The 16768-nt window shown below is 40.9% G+C and overlaps 2 protein-coding genes across 9 annotated transcripts in view; one reads left to right on the top strand and one right to left on the bottom strand.

Annotated features, from left to right (window-relative positions):
* The window catches only part of SLC16A12 (solute carrier family 16 member 12), a 184963-nt gene that overhangs the window by 44647 nt on the left and 123548 nt on the right, over nt 1-16768 (bottom strand). The window lies entirely within an intron of this gene.
* Nucleotides 1-16768, top strand: part of LOC109450775 (interferon-induced protein with tetratricopeptide repeats 1) — a 48569-nt gene that overhangs the window by 21879 nt on the left and 9922 nt on the right. Inside the window, exon 1 of one of the 2 annotated variants that reach the window (XM_074339412.1) lies at nt 12088-12274. The exons of the other annotated variant lie outside the window; for it this stretch is intronic. Coding sequence (XP_074195513.1) covers nt 12270-12274 — 5 coding nt within the window. The 5' untranslated portion in view covers nt 12088-12269. Of the gene's footprint in view, nt 1-12087; nt 12275-16768 lie in introns of those variants that run through there. 2 annotated transcript variants of the gene reach the window in all.

The following is a 16768-nucleotide window of genomic DNA, read 5'->3' as shown; positions in this document are numbered from 1 at the left end:
AAACCTGTACAGCATGTTACTGTACTGAGCACTGTAGCAGTTGTAACACAGTGGTATTTGTGTATTTAAACCTATCTAAATATAGTAAAGGTACCCTAAAAAATGGTAGACCTGTATAGAGCACTTGCCATGAATGGAGCTTACAGGACTGGAAGTTGCTCTGAGTGAATCAGTGAGTGAGTGGGGAGTGAATGTGAAGGCTGAGGACATTATTGTACACGACTGTGCACTATATAAACACCACACAGTTAGGCTACACTGTTTTAAAACATTTTATTTCAATAATAAATTAACCTTAGTTTATCGTAACTTTTTTACTTTACTGTATAAACTTGACATTTTTTTAACTTTTTGACTCTTTTGTAATAATGTTAGGTAGAAGTTAGAAAACGTAGGAGGAGGGGTGGGAGGGGGTCTATAGTGCCTACAGGAAAAGCTCATAAAAAACTTTGATTACCTGTCTCCAGGCACCTATCTGTTTTTAGAGCAATAGTTGACAAGAGGAGGTCTGGAGCAAGATAAGGATCTGAATCAACAGACCTCCACCCATCTTAGGAGGTCACGCCCTCCCTTGGAAGAGCATGTACCACCTTTTCCTGACAAATCAATATGTAATCCCCACCCCACTCAGCAAACTAGAAGTCCTTGGGACAAGGGTTCTCTTTCTGGCCCTCAAGCTCGCTTGCTCTCTCTCTCTCTCTCTCTCTCTCTCTCTCTCTCTCTCTCTCTCTCTCCCCCTCCCTCTCTCCATCTCCCACCTCACCTAAGTCTCTCTCTTCCACCTCAGCTAGGCCTGTTCTCTTCCCTGAGGATGTATCACTAATAAACCCTGCTTGCATATTAATCAGCTGGCTGACCTTTGATGCTTCAGTGAATAAAAGAACTGAGACTCCTGTAACATTTTGGTGCCATGACTCAGATTGCATCCTTTGTCTCCAGCTATTTGGAATGCAGTGAGTATAGATCAGCAAGCTTTTCTTGCCTTTCTGTCTTTTTTGACTCCCAGAAGAACGTGGGAACTACCGGGACTCTTTTCAACACCCAGAAATCCAGAAAAGGTGTGGGACAGCCTTGCTACTGTGCACCACCCTTGGCTGGGGCGACTTGTCTTGCCCCAGCCAATTTTTCCCTATTCTAGATGAGGAATCAAGAGTCCATTCCCACCACATCCTGGTGAGATGTATCCTTTCTAATTGGTTGCAATTCGATCCTCAAAATTAAAAAATAAAAGCCTTCTCATCCTTTTTGGTAACACAGTTTGGCTCCAATACCAACTAGAGGAAGGGGAGGTTTGGCCCCTTAATGAGGCCCTGAACTATAACACAATTGTACAACTCAAGCTCTTTTATACACGTCTTGGAAAATGGTCAGAGATTCCTTATCTACAAGTATTTTTCTATTTGAGGGGCCATAGAAATTTATGTAAAAGTATAAATTTAGCCTTACTAATGGTGCTTACTGATCCCCAAATGCTCACTGAACCAACCACAGCCCCAGGGACCCCAGAGAAGGCCCTTTTGTTGCCTTCTTCACTACCTCTGTATCCAGGGTCCCCAGCACAACTACTGGCCCCTGCTTCTCCTGCCCCTAAAGATGTGATGACAACTAAGGTCTTGCCCCTGATAGAAACAACAGGAGAATTCAGCCCCAACTAATACACAGACCCTTCTCCCTCATTGAGGTCAAATTGAAGCCGAACTTGGGAACTATTTGGACAATCCGGACAAATATCTGGATGCTTTGGCATATGGACTGACCTAGAAGGATGTGATGATAGTTCTGGGACAAACTTTGTCAGACATTGAACAGGAAAAGGTAATTAAAGAGGCCAGAAAACTTGCTAACAATTTACACCTGTCTGACAACAAATACCATATAGGAGAAACAGTGGTCCCACCCCTGGACCCTGAATGGGATAATAACAGAAATTCCCAAAAGTGACAGAGAAACCATTTCTTCCTCTGTAGTAAGACGGGACTCAAGTCAGACAGTCAAAAGGCCATTATTTATTCTAAGGTGTCTGCCATTAGCCAGGTTCTGGATGAAACTCCTATTACCTTCTTGGAAAGGCTGAGGGAAGCTCTCATTAAACATACTAACCTAGATCTAGAGTCTTATGAGGAACAAGTAATATTAGAGGACAAATTCCTAACCCAATCTGCTTCTAACATTAAGAGACAGTTACTTAAGTTTCTCCAGGGACCAGCATTGGATGAAATGCTGACCACCCCAATGTGGTTTTTTACAACCGCGACCTGGAGCGGGAGTCCAGGGCTCAGGAGAAGGACAAACAGAAGGAGGCTAGGACTCCCTGCAGGCCCTGCTCCAAAAGACACTAAGTGTCACATGTGCCGAGAGGCCGGGCATTGGGCAAAGGAGTGTCCTAGTGGTAATAAGCCTCCTCAAAAGCCCTGCTACAAATGCAGGAGTGCAGGCCATTGGGCAGCCCTCTGTCCCTCGGACTGAAGGGTCCCTGGGCCTGAGGCTGCGACTGCTTTGCTGATGGTAACTCAGGTCTGAAGCTGTCTCCCCTCCCCTAGTCAGCCCCACCTCAAGAGGTCACCATTACTGGAAAGGAACCTAGGATATACATGGATGTGGCAGGTAGGACAATAACCCTTTTATTGGATATTGGGGCCACCTACTCTGTCCTTATTGCCTTCTCCGCACTGTCCTGGGTGTGGAGGGAAAGCCCACCACTAGAACTTCACTCCTCCTTTGGGCTGTCTCTGGGATGGGTATAATTTCATTAATTCCTTTCTGGTAGTCCCTGAATGCCCAACTCCCCTCCTTGGGAGTGAGCTTCTCCAATGCTAGGGGTCAAATAGTTTAGTTATAGGAGAAAATCCTGTCCTAAAACCAACCCTCCAAATGTTAGTTATGCAAACTGAAGATCACTGAATACTCTCACCCCTACATGGGAGAGTCAAAATGACTCAGCAGTCTGGTCCACGGGATTCCTGGACAGGCTGAAAAATGCTACCCCAGTCCTCATTAGTCTGAAGGATCCCTCACCGTTTCCTCACAAGAAGCAGTCCCTCTAAGGCGTGAGGCAAGGGCTGGGCTTCAGCTTATCATTTCTAACTTTCTTTATTGTGGGCTACTTAAACCCATCAGTTCCCCTTGTAACAATCCTGTATTAGTGGACAGGAAAAAGGACAAGTCCTATAGACTAGTAATCCACCACCGCCTATCACAGAAAATGGCTGAATCATTAAAACTGGAAATGTTTGGACACTCCAAGAATAACTGGACTCATTAGCGGGAGTCGCCCTCCAAAATCGAAGGGCATTAGAACTCCTTACAGCCTCAGCTGGGGAAACGTGCCTATATATTAAGAAACAGTGGTGCTTCTACGTTAACAAATCAGGACAAGTCCAACAGAACAGTCAGAGCATCCTTGAATCTGCATCTAGGATCAAGACCTCAGCCTCTTTCTGGGATTCAAATTCATGGCTCATGTCTTTACTTCTTCCCGTTGCAGCCCTATTATTAATCATACTAGTGTTTTGGTCATCAACTTACTACTGTGTTTACTCCAAAATAAGATCTAACTGGAAGAGAAGCCCTAATGCATCTTTTAGAACAAAAATTAATATAAGACCAGGTCTTATTTTTGGGGAAATAAGGTAAGAACAGGAGACATAGCAGCCCTACCTAATACCGTATTTCCCTGAAAGTGAGATGGGGTATTATATTAATTTTTGCTCCAAAAGATTCATTAGGTCTTCTTTTCCGGTAAGGTCTTATTTTCAGGAAAACATGGTACCTAAATTTATCTCTTCTAGAATAGAGGCTACAAAGCTACAAATGATGGTCATGAACAACTATTGACCCCTGGGAACTCAAGTTTCAGATACTTATCATGGGGCAGATGGATGGACTCTTCCCTCTGCCTTCTCTGATCAATAGTTAGCAAGCAGACAGAACCCAAAGAAGTCTCAACATCCCTTTACAGCAAGAAGCAGCCAGAGCGGTGATGGCCTCAAAGTCCCCAAAGATTTGGGTTCCTAATGCTCGAGGAGGGAAAATATTAGGTAGATGTTAGAAAATGGAGGAGGAGGAGGGGTGGGAGGGCGTCCATAGTGCCTACAGAAATGGCTTACAACTAGCTTTGATTACCTGCCTCCAGCCACATATCTGTTTTTTCTACAACTGAGAACAAGAGGTACCCTCGAGCAAGTCAAGGATCTGAGTCAACAGACCTCCACCCATCTTAGGAGGTCACGCCCTCCCTTGGAAGAGCATGCACCACTTTTCCCGCCAAATCAATATGTAACTCTCTCACCCCACCCAGCAAATTAGAAGTCCTCAGGACATGGGCTCTCTCTGTCTCTGGCCCTTGAACTCTCTCTCTCTCTCTCTCTCTCTCTGTTATTCTCGCTCTCTCTCTCTCCCTCCCTCTCTCCATCTCCCACCTCACCTAAGTCTCTCTCTTCCACCTCGGCTAGGCCTGTTCTCTTCCCTGAGGATGTATCACTAATAAACCCTGCTTGCATATTAATCAGCTTGCTGACCTTTGATGTTTCACTGCCTCGGCAAGAAGAACTGAGACTCCTGTAACAATAACACTACCTTAAGACACAAACACATTCTTATATAGCTGTACAACAGTACTTACTTCTTTATATACTTATTGTATAAGCTTTTTCTAAATTAAAACTTTTGTTTTACTTTTTAAACATTTTATTATAAATTAAAACACAAACACACACATTGGCCTAGGCCTACATAGGTCAGGATCAGCAATATCACTGTCCTCCATGTTCACGTCTTGTCCGACTGGAATGTCTTCGGGGCAGTAACATGCATGGAGCTGTCATCTCCTATGATAACAATGCCTTCTTCTGGAATGCCTTCTGAAGGACCTGCCTGAGGTTCTTCTTGAGGAGATGTCAGTCTTTTCAAAAACATGACTGTTTGCTTGTTTTTTTTCTCTTTTTCATCATTTATTTTTTTACATGAGATAATGCACCATGAACATTCCTCTCTATTAATGAAAACTTTTCAGTGTTGGGGTCCATGTTTTCAAACACTTTTAAGAGTTTGTTGAGGTCTGCAAAAGCTTCTGCTAACCCCTTCACTGTGAATTTCCTCAGGGGTTCTTCTTCTCCCACAGTTTCCTTTTCTCTTGTCTCATCTCATCTTCAGCTATGTGTTCCTGTTTCAGTTCCAACAACTCCTCACTAGTCAATTGCCCAGTAATAATCTCTAGGAGCTCCTCAATGTCATGTTCATCCACACCCAGATTAAAGTTGTTTGCCAGCTCAGCCACAGCCTTGTTGATTTTTTGCAAGTTCCCCATCCTTGGCAAATACTCTGAAGTCATGGATGAACCTCTTGAGTATATTCTTTAAGATACTATTCATACATTCCTTGGTGACATCATCCCAAACCCAAGCAAAGCTCTTGATGTAGTCACAGATGTTCTAATCCTTCCAGAATTGTATCGCTGTCTTCCTCATTTGCAGCAATAGCCTGCACAAAGGTCCTCCCCAGGTACTAATCCTTAAATACAGCTATAATTCCTTGATCCATTGGTTGGATCAAAAAAGTGGTTAGAGGGAGAAACACCATTTTCATACAGGTTTGTAGATCACCAATAAAAAGGGGATCTCTAGGAGCATTATCAACAATAAGCAAAATCTTGAAAGGTATGTTATTCTCCAAAGAGTACTTCTTCATTTTGCTGGCAGAACGATTCAGGAGGGCATCTTGGATGAAGAGATGGGTCATCCATGACTTCTTACTGGTCCTATAGTACACTGGCAGTATGTACTGACTGATATGCAGAATGGGCCTGGGGGGTGGTGGTGTCTCATTGTGTCAGACCACAAAGGGTTTCAATATGTAGCCTATAACATTGTCCCCAAGCAAGACTGTTATCCTGTCCGTAAAAGCCTTCAAAGCTGGCATTGACTTGGCATTGTCCTGGCATTCCCAACTTCTCTTCATCTGTATTCAACTTTTTGTTTAAAACCTGAAATCCACCTCCTATCTCTTGCAGATTGTGCTATGAGGGCTAATTTAAAAAAACAAAACAAAAACAAATTAGGCATATACCTGAGGGTATTATTTGTAGCAGTCACTTTCAACTGAGGTGGGTGGAGGGTAAGAAGGAAGAGGAGGATCTTGCCCATCAGGGCACAAAGAAGTTGCATTTGGCCACCTCTGGAGACAATTTTGGTTGTCACAACTGCAGGGTGCTACTGACATCTAGAGGGTATACGCAATAATGCTGGGTAAGCATCCTTGACGCCAGCTTCCCACAACAGAATTATCCAGCCCAAATGCCAATGATGACAAAGCTGAGAAACTGATCTACATTCTTCTCTTGGATGAGTCACTAAGTTACTAAAGTTTCGGTTTCCGAAGCCAATTTTAGATCAGTTACCATGCTTCACTTTCTATTTCCCTTTTTCTGTAGTTGCTGTGTTTTACATGTTGAAAAAAGAAATTCAAAAGACAATACACCACTGATTTTACCAAGAATCCACCTACTCCAACAGTCTGTGAAAAAAAGGTTGATATTCAAAGTCTGTCTAGTAATTTCAGCATGTTCATCACCCAGTCAACAGTTAGGTCTTTGTTTCTTCTCGATCCTGAAAATGTATATTCCTTTAAGATTTTCATAGGTGGCTTTTGTTTTTCTGTATTTGCATTTCTAAACAATGTAAGTAGATAACCAGGAGTTATGTGGGGGTTTTTTCCTTTGACTGTTACCATTGATTACTTACTTGTTAATATGCAAAGATTATCTCTTAGCCCAGTTCCAGCTGAGGGAAAGGAAAGCAAAGAAGTAGGAACAAGGAAGGAAAAACATGATCAAGGCACTGGAAAATTTTTCAAACATTGGAGCTCTGTTAAATTTTTTCTACAACCTTGGTAAGGAGGAAATTCTGGGCTTATTTTTCTACCCAAAATAAACCATTCAATGCCTTTTCTAAAAGGTGGCCTCCCACTTAAGATAAACATTGTGACTAAAATACACAAACTTTGAATTGTGACTACAATAGCCTATATGCCCACCACCTTCACATTACGTCTCTGACCTCCAGTCTTACGACTTCCCCCGCTCTCCACGCTCTGCTCCCCATCTGCACCGGCCAGCTATGCTCCCATGTCCTGATCTTTGCATGTACTGTTTCCCCTGCTAAACGCTCTCCCAGGGCCCCATATCCACAGTGATCAATCACTCCCTCACCTTATTCACATCTTTGCTCAACCGCTACTTTCCCTCACCCAAATTTTTATAATAGCACAACACCCTGACTCCAACCCTCATATTTATTAGATTTAAACACCAGAAAACTACTAGAGCACGAACATTGTCTTTTCCTTGTCAACAAGGTGTGACTAAAGTACACTGTTTTATCAATTAATTGTACTGATGGTCTTCTTATGCAATAACAAGAACATAAGTTGCAGGATAGATAGATGGATGGATGAACAGATATGTAATAAAGCAAATTTGTAAAATGTGACTGCAGAATCTAGGTGGTTAGTGTTTGTTGTAAAATTCTCTCAACTCTTCTGTTTGACGATGTTCATAATAAAATGTTAGTATGAAAAAGTGAAAGACAATATCTAAAAAGTAAATCAAATTGAGGCAAATACACCAAAATATATATGGATTACAGGATGAAACTACATAGAGAGGAAGTATTCCAGGTGACTTTTAACACAGTATAATTTGACTCTACGTTTCTAGGATACATCTTGTGGATGAAAAGAAAAAATAAAAATAAAATATATATCTTAAACTCTATTCAGCAATCATTTGGAAGGTGCTTTGTTAATTTTGTTATTCTGTGACTGCTGTTAGTGTATTGTGGAATAAATCATATGAAAGTTATCACTTTGAAAAGCGATATTGAGCTTGGAAGAAAAGACACAGAGATATAAGATCAATTAGGTTAAGTAAAAATCTTATAAACTTGCATTTGTAAGATAAACTCATGATATATTTTATCTTTAAAATATACACACAATACCAATGTCATTTTCCTGTTTTTGATATTGTACAATGTTTATACAAGTTGTTGTTCTTGCACGAGAGGGTGAAATACTCTGTCTGCAACTTCCTATGAGTCTATAACTGTTTCCAAATAAGCCTGTAATATGTGCTTGACTATGTTGAAGTAAGCCGAACTGTGGGTCAAGGTGGGCTGAGTGGACCCTTGAAAACCCATGACAAGATATGAAGATCGTCAGACCATTCATAACAAAGGACTTCTGGCGTCTTTGTGTCCTTCTCTATGGATGTGATTGGAAGTATTTAGGAATAATCTCAAAAGCTAAATGCATGCTTTTTTATAGTGTTCAAACCACTAGAAATTCCATTCTTTTTCCATCCCTTCCTGGGGATCAGGAAGAGACTGAGGAGTTAATTGCCCACCGTGCAGATAGAGGGGAAACAAGGCAGAGTAATGAAGATACTGAATCGGCCTCACATGAAGGGAAGTACACCCAGGGACTGAGTCCCAGATTGCTCATTCAGGGAATTTCAGTCATACCATTTCCCTGAAAATAAGACCTAGCCGGACAATCAGCTCTAATGAGTCTTTTGGACCAAACATTAATATAAGACCTGGTATTATATTATATTATTATATTATATTATATTATATTATATTATATTATATTATATTATACCCAGTCTTATAGTAAAATAAGACCGGGTCTTGTATTAATTTTTGCTCCAAAAGACGCATTAGAGCCGATTGTCTGGCTAGGTCTTATTTTCGGGGAAACACGGTACAATAGACACCAGGGATGATCAAGGCTCTGGTTTCAGCCCACGTGTACATCAAAATCACCTGAGGATTTTTTCAATATTGAGGTTGGGGGCCAATTTCCAGAGATGATTTCAACTGGTCTGTGGTGGGGCCTAGTTAGCATTGTTCTTAAAACCTCCCTAGATGATTCTAATATGCAGTAGGGATTGAGATCCAACGCTCCATTCCAAATCACTTACAATTGCTTTTTTCCCCAATAATTGTTTATCAGCTGAGGAAAGTGAGGCTCACAGAGGTGAAGTGGCTTATCACTGCTGGTCACTCAGGGAGCTGGTCTCAGACTCCTGGGAATGGACTCATACTCCAGTGCTGAAATCACACACACACGTGCACGTACACATACATGTACTTTGTTGCCTTTTTCTCTTTCCTTAATGCTGCTCTGTCTTGTGTGACTCATGGGTCTGTATATCCCAAGAAGGCACTGGGCAAGTTTCTGAATGCCTAATAAGCCTGAGCCAGAACCCTTCGAATCAAGACCACTGTCAAATTCACAGCAATGACGAGGGAAACATTTTGTCTGCCTTGCTGCATTCTATCCAATGCATTGGAAAGTTACAAACCCAATTGCTTTTTCCCCCAATAATTCCAGGCACCTTGTTCCCAAAAAAGAGAGGTTTTCTAGTTCATTTCAGCACTTGCTTATATGCGAAGCCTGAACATTTATCAGAATACATGGATAAACCTGTCTTATTTATTAAGAAATTTTTATTTGTGCAGAACTTTCGGACTAGTTCAGGATGTTGTAAATAGAATAGGATTGAAAGCGTTGCTGAGCTGTCTTGCAGAACAAAAATTTTCTCTGAAAGGCTAACGGAAAGCCATAGTACTTTGTTCCTGTTGAAACCAGATAAGGATGCCTAAAAGGAACAAAGACTGACCCTGCTTCACTAGAATGCTAAATTCTCCTCCCCAGGTAGAGCTTATTCACTATTTTCTGTACATGGGAGGTATGATAAAGTATGATTCTTTACTGTGCCTGTGCTAGGATGAACCAGCCCCTACATATGTATATAATGACTTGTCCCTTTTTAAAGAATATGCATAACTAGTCCCAGTAAAGGTGATTTCCCTTTTCTATTCTGGGAGATGCTGCTTCAGGGAGATGTTCCCAGTGCTCTCCTTACTTGCTACAAGTAATAAACTTTCTTTGCTTATATACTGTCTTGGTTGAGATTCAATAGGTTCTGCTCAGGAAGAGATGAATCCCTCGCATTCAGTAACAATGTCTCAGTGGAAGCTTAAGAATTGGTGAGGGGCTGAGATAGGAGAGGAACTAGGCAGGAAGGACTGAGTGGAAACATTTTAGATCTAGCCTTGCGTCCATTGTTCCTACGAGGAAAATACTCTCGCAGCTCCTCCTCTTCTGTTTCTTATTTTAAAAGACAAAGTACCTAGGTAGCTGCTTTTAAAAAGAAAGCATGACTTTGACTTGATGATTAGAATCATAATCATCATCATCTCTATGTGCCAGGTAGTTGCTAATTATTTAAACTCATGTTCCATGAACTACAGTTAAGGTTGAGTTAGAATTTGGCTCAAAATGTGGGTATCCATGCTAGAGAAATAGAGGGCTTCCCATGCCAAACCACAGCACCTTGTCTTACCTCCTACCAACGTGATCAGGGATTAACTCTCTTGGTTAATCAGACTCTCTTGGTATTTGGCTTATTTCCTTCATTCCTGAACCAGGTGGGTTACTTATTTCTTTCAAGCTGAAACCCAAAGTAACAGTAGTATCCTGGTCACTTAATTAGGAGTAGGTTTATTTTATGTTATATATTTACATGAAAGTAGATTCCTCCCATATATAGGAGGCTAACTGAAAATGGGGCTACCTTTTCTCAAATCTTCCTTTTCTGCGCAATCATCCAGAATCCAGCCGCCAGCCTCCATGACAAGCAACAATGGGCTGAAGTTCCTCCTTAGGGTATGAGGCAGATCTGATGCTGAACTGGGTTTCTATAGCACTAGGAACACACCTCAATATGGTCCCGGGTCCAGTCATTGGTAATCTGGTTTCATACAACTCAGAAATCACCTGGAAATCTCATAAGACCCCCCCACCCCACCCCCGTCTTTATCCTTTGACTCTTGATGGTGAAGCTGTGGACAAAAGATAACATCATAACTTTCCATTTTTTAATCTCAAATTCTCTATTTCTCTCAGCTCAACCATTTGATACTCCTCTCTGTGATTAAACTTCCTTTGTTTTCGTTATTTTCAGGCCACATGGAAAAATATGGCTGACAATGGTACACAAATATATATGTTACGGGTCCAATACTTCCCAGAATCAGCTTTCCAGTGAAGCAAATCTATTTGTCTTCTCTCAATAAGCACTTCCCCATGATTAAATAAACTGTGGTGGGGATAAATTTGCTTTACAAAAGCTGCTGGGGACTCACCACATTATCACAGGTATCATGAGAGTGGGGCAATTTCCATTGAAAAATGGGGAGAAACAGGAGCCCAGCAGACACCAGTAATAGTTGACTCACCTGTACCCAAGACTCCAGTCTCAACACTTATTTTTCTCCACCTCTTATCACAAACACCATGAATACAGAAGATGACATGGGCCAGGCTGGGTTAGGCCAAGCTTGGGTACCATGGACAAGAGGACTGGACAATGCTCTTGCATAGGTATGACAATCATGTCTGGTGAATAAGAATACCTTAGATAACTACAATAGAGAGCATTAAAAATGAGAAAGTATTGTCACTTAGACCTAACATGTTTTGTTTGAAGTCTCAGATGGTAGCACATGCATTTTCTCTGTTTCTCTGTATAAGGAAAAGCTTATAGGCCTCTTATTCTTATGACCATTCTCCATAAGGATATGCCAAGGCACAGAATCATCAGTAAAATACATGCTCTCAGCAAATAGGAGCAAAGTTGGGTTAAGACTCCAGTTTAGAGGTTTACAGATTTTTATATCTCAAAAGGAGCAACTTCTGTTTTCAGATGAGCAAACAGAGGCACAGCTCTGGGGCATGACCTTGGCAAATTCACACAGCCAGTCTTCCCAGGTGTCCTTGGCTCCAGTTTCAGTGGACTCTACATACTGTCATGCTCCTAGCTCCCAGGTTTCTACAAGGCCAGTTAGACTCTGACAGAGGAATTAGCACATCACTAAAACTGCTTTCACCAGTTTCTCCTCAGTTTTCAAAACAAGGTGAAGAAAGCAATCACTTGTTTAGATTTCATTTTCCTTATTATTTAAGTTCATGAAGTTGTCATGAATTCTGACAACTTCAGTTTCAGTTTCAGGTTTCACTTTGGTTTCCAATTTGTCCTTGCAGCACGCCCACAAATTATCTTATTAGGTACTGTTTGTCTTCCTTATATAGCCCTGTCGTGAGGCTTAAATTTGCTTGAAAGTCCACAAGACAGGCTGGCCAGATCTCAGAGGAGCCCATCCAGCTAAACTTAACACTGCAGAACTGCTGCCTAATTCACAGAAACCATGAGGTAAGGATTTCTCCTACTTCTCTTTCTATCTAAAGTTTTTGGGGAAAAAAGTTAATCAATACTATCTCAACAGACTTAGTTCCAGTGATGTTGTCAAGATACTTTACTTTTCTATTTGAGCATCTACTTATGGACTGTGTGTGTATGTGTGTGTGTGTACACACACATTCACACACACACATAAACTGTTTTACTAATTCAGGTATTTTTATTTTTGTTAGCATCGTCCTGAGGAAGCTTACCTCTCACTAAAGCCCGGAGAAGGGGGAAATGGGAAAAGAGTTTTGCAGGAAGGAAGAAGCTGACCCCAATCTCTGAAATTGTTTTCCACCAAGCTCACTTCTGTCTGACACAGGGAGGGAATGGACAGTTTGTCTAGATAGAGACATTGTTTTTAGCTGGCTCCTTGCCATGGAGGAAAAGTAGGACTTGAGCCACAGTCATGTGGTCTCTCAAATGTCTTGAGGGAAATATTGCGGGATGTGGTGGGAGAAGCTCACAGCCTAGAAAACAAAGCCTTTCTCTCTAGGCTTCTGTTCTCACTCTCTGCACCTCCGGGCTCCTATGGCAGGCAGCCTTCTCAGTCTGACTGGATTTAAGATAAGCAGATTACTTCTCCCCTGGGGAAGCCAGGTGATCTGCAGATCTTTGATCTCCTTCTGTCCATGGGACATGGCTGGAGTTCTGGGCTTGGGTACAGCCACATCTTCCTTAGCTAAAGGACCTAATGTGGGAATTTCTATATTGTCTACATTGAATCTAGATTCAAATAACCCCTGATATCCACAGATTAAATAAAAAGAAGACAATCACTATTAATCTGCAGATTTCCCCTGAGTGTTCCAGTAGGCAAAATTTTGAAGGGTCATAAGTTCCAGAAAATGTACAATTACAGGCCTTTGCTTAATTTGGTCCACAGACAGATAGAGTGGGTTGTCACTGATAATTAAAATAATTATTATTTATATTTATTATATTTACTAAAATATTGTTATTATTATATAAAAGTAGCTATCACTTCCTGAATGCTTATTAAGTGCCAGCATAGCTTCTAAAAGTATAATGTAAATTATTACATTTAACCCTCAAAAAAATCTGTGAGGCAGGTACTCATATTATATTCATTGTGCAATAATGAATCTTAGATTTAAAATGTTAAGACCACACAGATAACACGTGATAGAGCAGAGACATGTACTAGAGTCTCTATTCAATGATACCTTACTTAACCTTTAAACCACTGTTTCTTAAAGGATACCAGTGGGGATCCAGGAGGTAATTTCAGATGGCATACTAATTAGCTCTTATGTTTTAAGGCTTTTGTGTTTATTTCAACATGTATGTACTAGAAAAAAAAAATTTTGTTCAGGTTAGTAATATGATTTTTTTGTTATGATAAAATACACATAAGATAAAATTTACCATTTTTAACTATTTTTAACTACACAATTATGTAGTATTTAGAACATTTGCAATGGTGTGCAACTATCACCAGTATCTACTTCAAGAACATTTTCATCACTTTCAGGGGAAACTCAATACCTAAAGTAGTCACACCCCACTCATCCTTTGACCCAGGCCCTGACAACCCTCAATCTATTTACTGTCTCTATGGATTTGCCTATCGTGTATATTTAATAGAAACAGAAGCACGCAATATGTGGCCTTTTGTGCCTGGTTTATTTCACTTAGCATAATGTCGATTGAGATGTTTATGTGGGGTTTTTTCCCTTCATTCTGTTAATGTGGTGTACTAAATTGATTGATTTTCATACATTGAACCATTCTTGCATTCCAGGAATAAATCCCACTTGGCCATGGTGTATAATCTTTTTATTAGGCCATTAAAGTCAGTGTGCCAGTATTTTGTTGAGGATTTTGCATCAATATTCATAAAGGAAATTGGTCTGCAGTTTAATTTGTTTTCTTTTTGTCTTTGTTTGGCTTTGGTATAAGGGTAACGCTGGCCTCAGAATTCGTGAGTGTGGAAGTATAGTGTTCTTTCTCTTTAATTTTTTGGATAGTTTTAGAATTGATGTTAACTTTTCTTTTATGAGGCGTCCAACTCCTGGTTTAAAATCCACATGTGGTTTTTCAGCCCTGACCATAGGAAATTACAAAGGCTTTCCTGACAGATCTTTTGGGGGAAAGCTGTCTTTCACACAACAGACTTGATGCACAAGCAATGAATTGCAGTCTCTGAAGGAGATTAGTCAAGGACTTAGGCCCCTCTGGCTCATCATGCTCTGCACTTATTTGCTTTCCTAGTGCAGGCACTTTCATTTCTTGGTTTCTTTATTTGAGGCATCGGGCAGAGGTCTTCTTTAGGTATTAGGTTGGTGCGAAAGTAATTGCAGTATAAAAGGTTAAAAATAATTGCAAAAACTGCAATTACTTTTGCACCAACCTAACTCTTCTGCTGAGATCTCCATATAGCGGGGAGGAGAGGGAAAACTTGAAAACACTTTTCCCCATTATGACTCTGTACCCAGTACTTTTCCACTTCTAGTCCTCACCCTCATGCTTCCCTGGACTTCAGGGTCCATTAACTACCAGAAACTTTTGTCCAGGGCTCTCAGCCTCGTCTGTGTTGATCTACCCGAACTTAAACTGGTGTGCCATTCTGTGGGGGAAAATGGAACAGTGGAGTTGGCACTTTCTCCAGCTTTATACTCTTGCTCATGTCATCATAGTAACAATAAATAAAATGCTTGACTCTTTCATCTTGGGCTTGTTGCTTTAATTGGCTACTTTGATACCTGGCAGCTTAGCCCTCTCTCTCTCCCAGCTCAGCTGTACTCCTTACACTTAAAACAGATGGTGGAATTCACCATACAATTCAGGGAAGCCATCTGGTCCTGAGCTTTTCTTTGTTGGGAGCATTTAAAATTTTTCATATGGGCATATACCTGTGGTAGCTAGATAATCATCTAATTTTTTTATTGTTTGATTAGATATTTTTTTTTTTTTTGCATTAAGCCATTTAATTTGAGTGGAAGTAGTGGTAGTTACTTATTGAATTTGAATGGAAGGTGTGGTAGTTACTCATTGAGATTATTCTCTACCCTGTCTGTCTCTTTCTCATAGGAAGTGTGCAATGAGTAATGTAACTGAAATGGCCAGAAATTGCCATCCATGGGCCACATTTTGACTCAGTAAAAGGCAACAATTTCTGGCTTAGTTGGACATGCAGTGTTTTTTTCTCCTCAATTTCCTTTCCCCAGTGCAGTAAGCCTGTTGGGGGCAGTGCCTGTCTATGCTAGGGAAATCTACCACTCTTCGGTAGCTTGTCCAAAGACTGGCTGGATCAATTCAATATGGTGTGTCAGATCAATGCATTCTCCACATTCTCCAACCCAGCTCTACCATTTGAAAGCTTGGGTAGGCCTGACTCTATTCTGGAAGTCAGTATCCTACAGAGAAGGAATAAAGGGAAGTGTTCTTCCCTTTAAGTAACAAAAGAAATTGCCTTACCTACAGACTAAATGGATAACATGGGGAAAGAAGCAACAGTACCTTTCCTCTCTCTCTCTCTCTCTCTCTCTCTCTCACACACACACACACACACACACACACACACACATACACACACACACACACGCCTTCAAGGAGAATCATTATTATCATTTCTCTTGATGCCATTTTAGTAATGGGAATGGAATAAGTCATATTAAGACTTGGGCAAAGAACTTCTGCCTCCAAAAACATAGAGTAGAGTATATTTCCCTTTTTCTCTTGCTAAGTAAGTTAAAAACCCTGCATGTAAGATTTAAAACAAATATAAGAACACATTGAATGGGGGATAAAATAGGACAGATCAGCTAGGAAACTTGGGACTCAAGGAAAGACAACGCAGTGGATTTTGTGGGCTTTCTCTTTTCTGCATGTATCCCAGACTGAGTACTGGAGAAGCCAGCAATCTAGTAATGCCAACAGGCATGGATAGAACAATCCCATCAAAAGTCTGCTTTATCTAGCAAAAGGACCAAGAGAGAGACAGCCTAGGAAGACAGAAAACTTATAAATAACAACCATTCTACTCCAGCCAAACTCCACAGGAAAATAAATAAATAAATACATACATACATACATACATACATACATACATACATACATACATAAAACGGTAGCACCATTCTGAAAACTACCAGCAAAGGCTGAGTGGGAAGCCTAGACTTCTACCCTTCCTAGGCTATAGATAAGTATCCCAATTCTTTCCCTTCCCGTGCCCTCACCAAGGTGATGCTAGAAGGCCAAGTGGAGTGAAGACTTTCATCCCCACTCAGGTGTTCACAAGGGTCCCTATCTCTGTAGTGTCAGCTAACAGTTCCTTTCCCTGCCTTGCTAAATCCCTGAGACCCCACCTGACCCAACTTTCATACACACCCAAGCTGCTTCCAGTGGGTTTTCCCTACAAATGGCTTGTCTGGGGCCATGTGTCAGACTTTCCTAAAATCTCTCAAAGGTTCACATAACCCAAACAAGCAGCATCTG

This window comes from Rhinolophus sinicus, linkage group LG07, assembly GCF_036562045.2.
Source record: "Rhinolophus sinicus isolate RSC01 linkage group LG07, ASM3656204v1, whole genome shotgun sequence".
Taxonomy (NCBI): domain Eukaryota; kingdom Metazoa; phylum Chordata; class Mammalia; order Chiroptera; family Rhinolophidae; genus Rhinolophus; species Rhinolophus sinicus.
The sequence above is the reverse complement of the archived record's forward strand: the minus strand, read 5'-3'. Positions and strand labels throughout refer to the sequence as shown.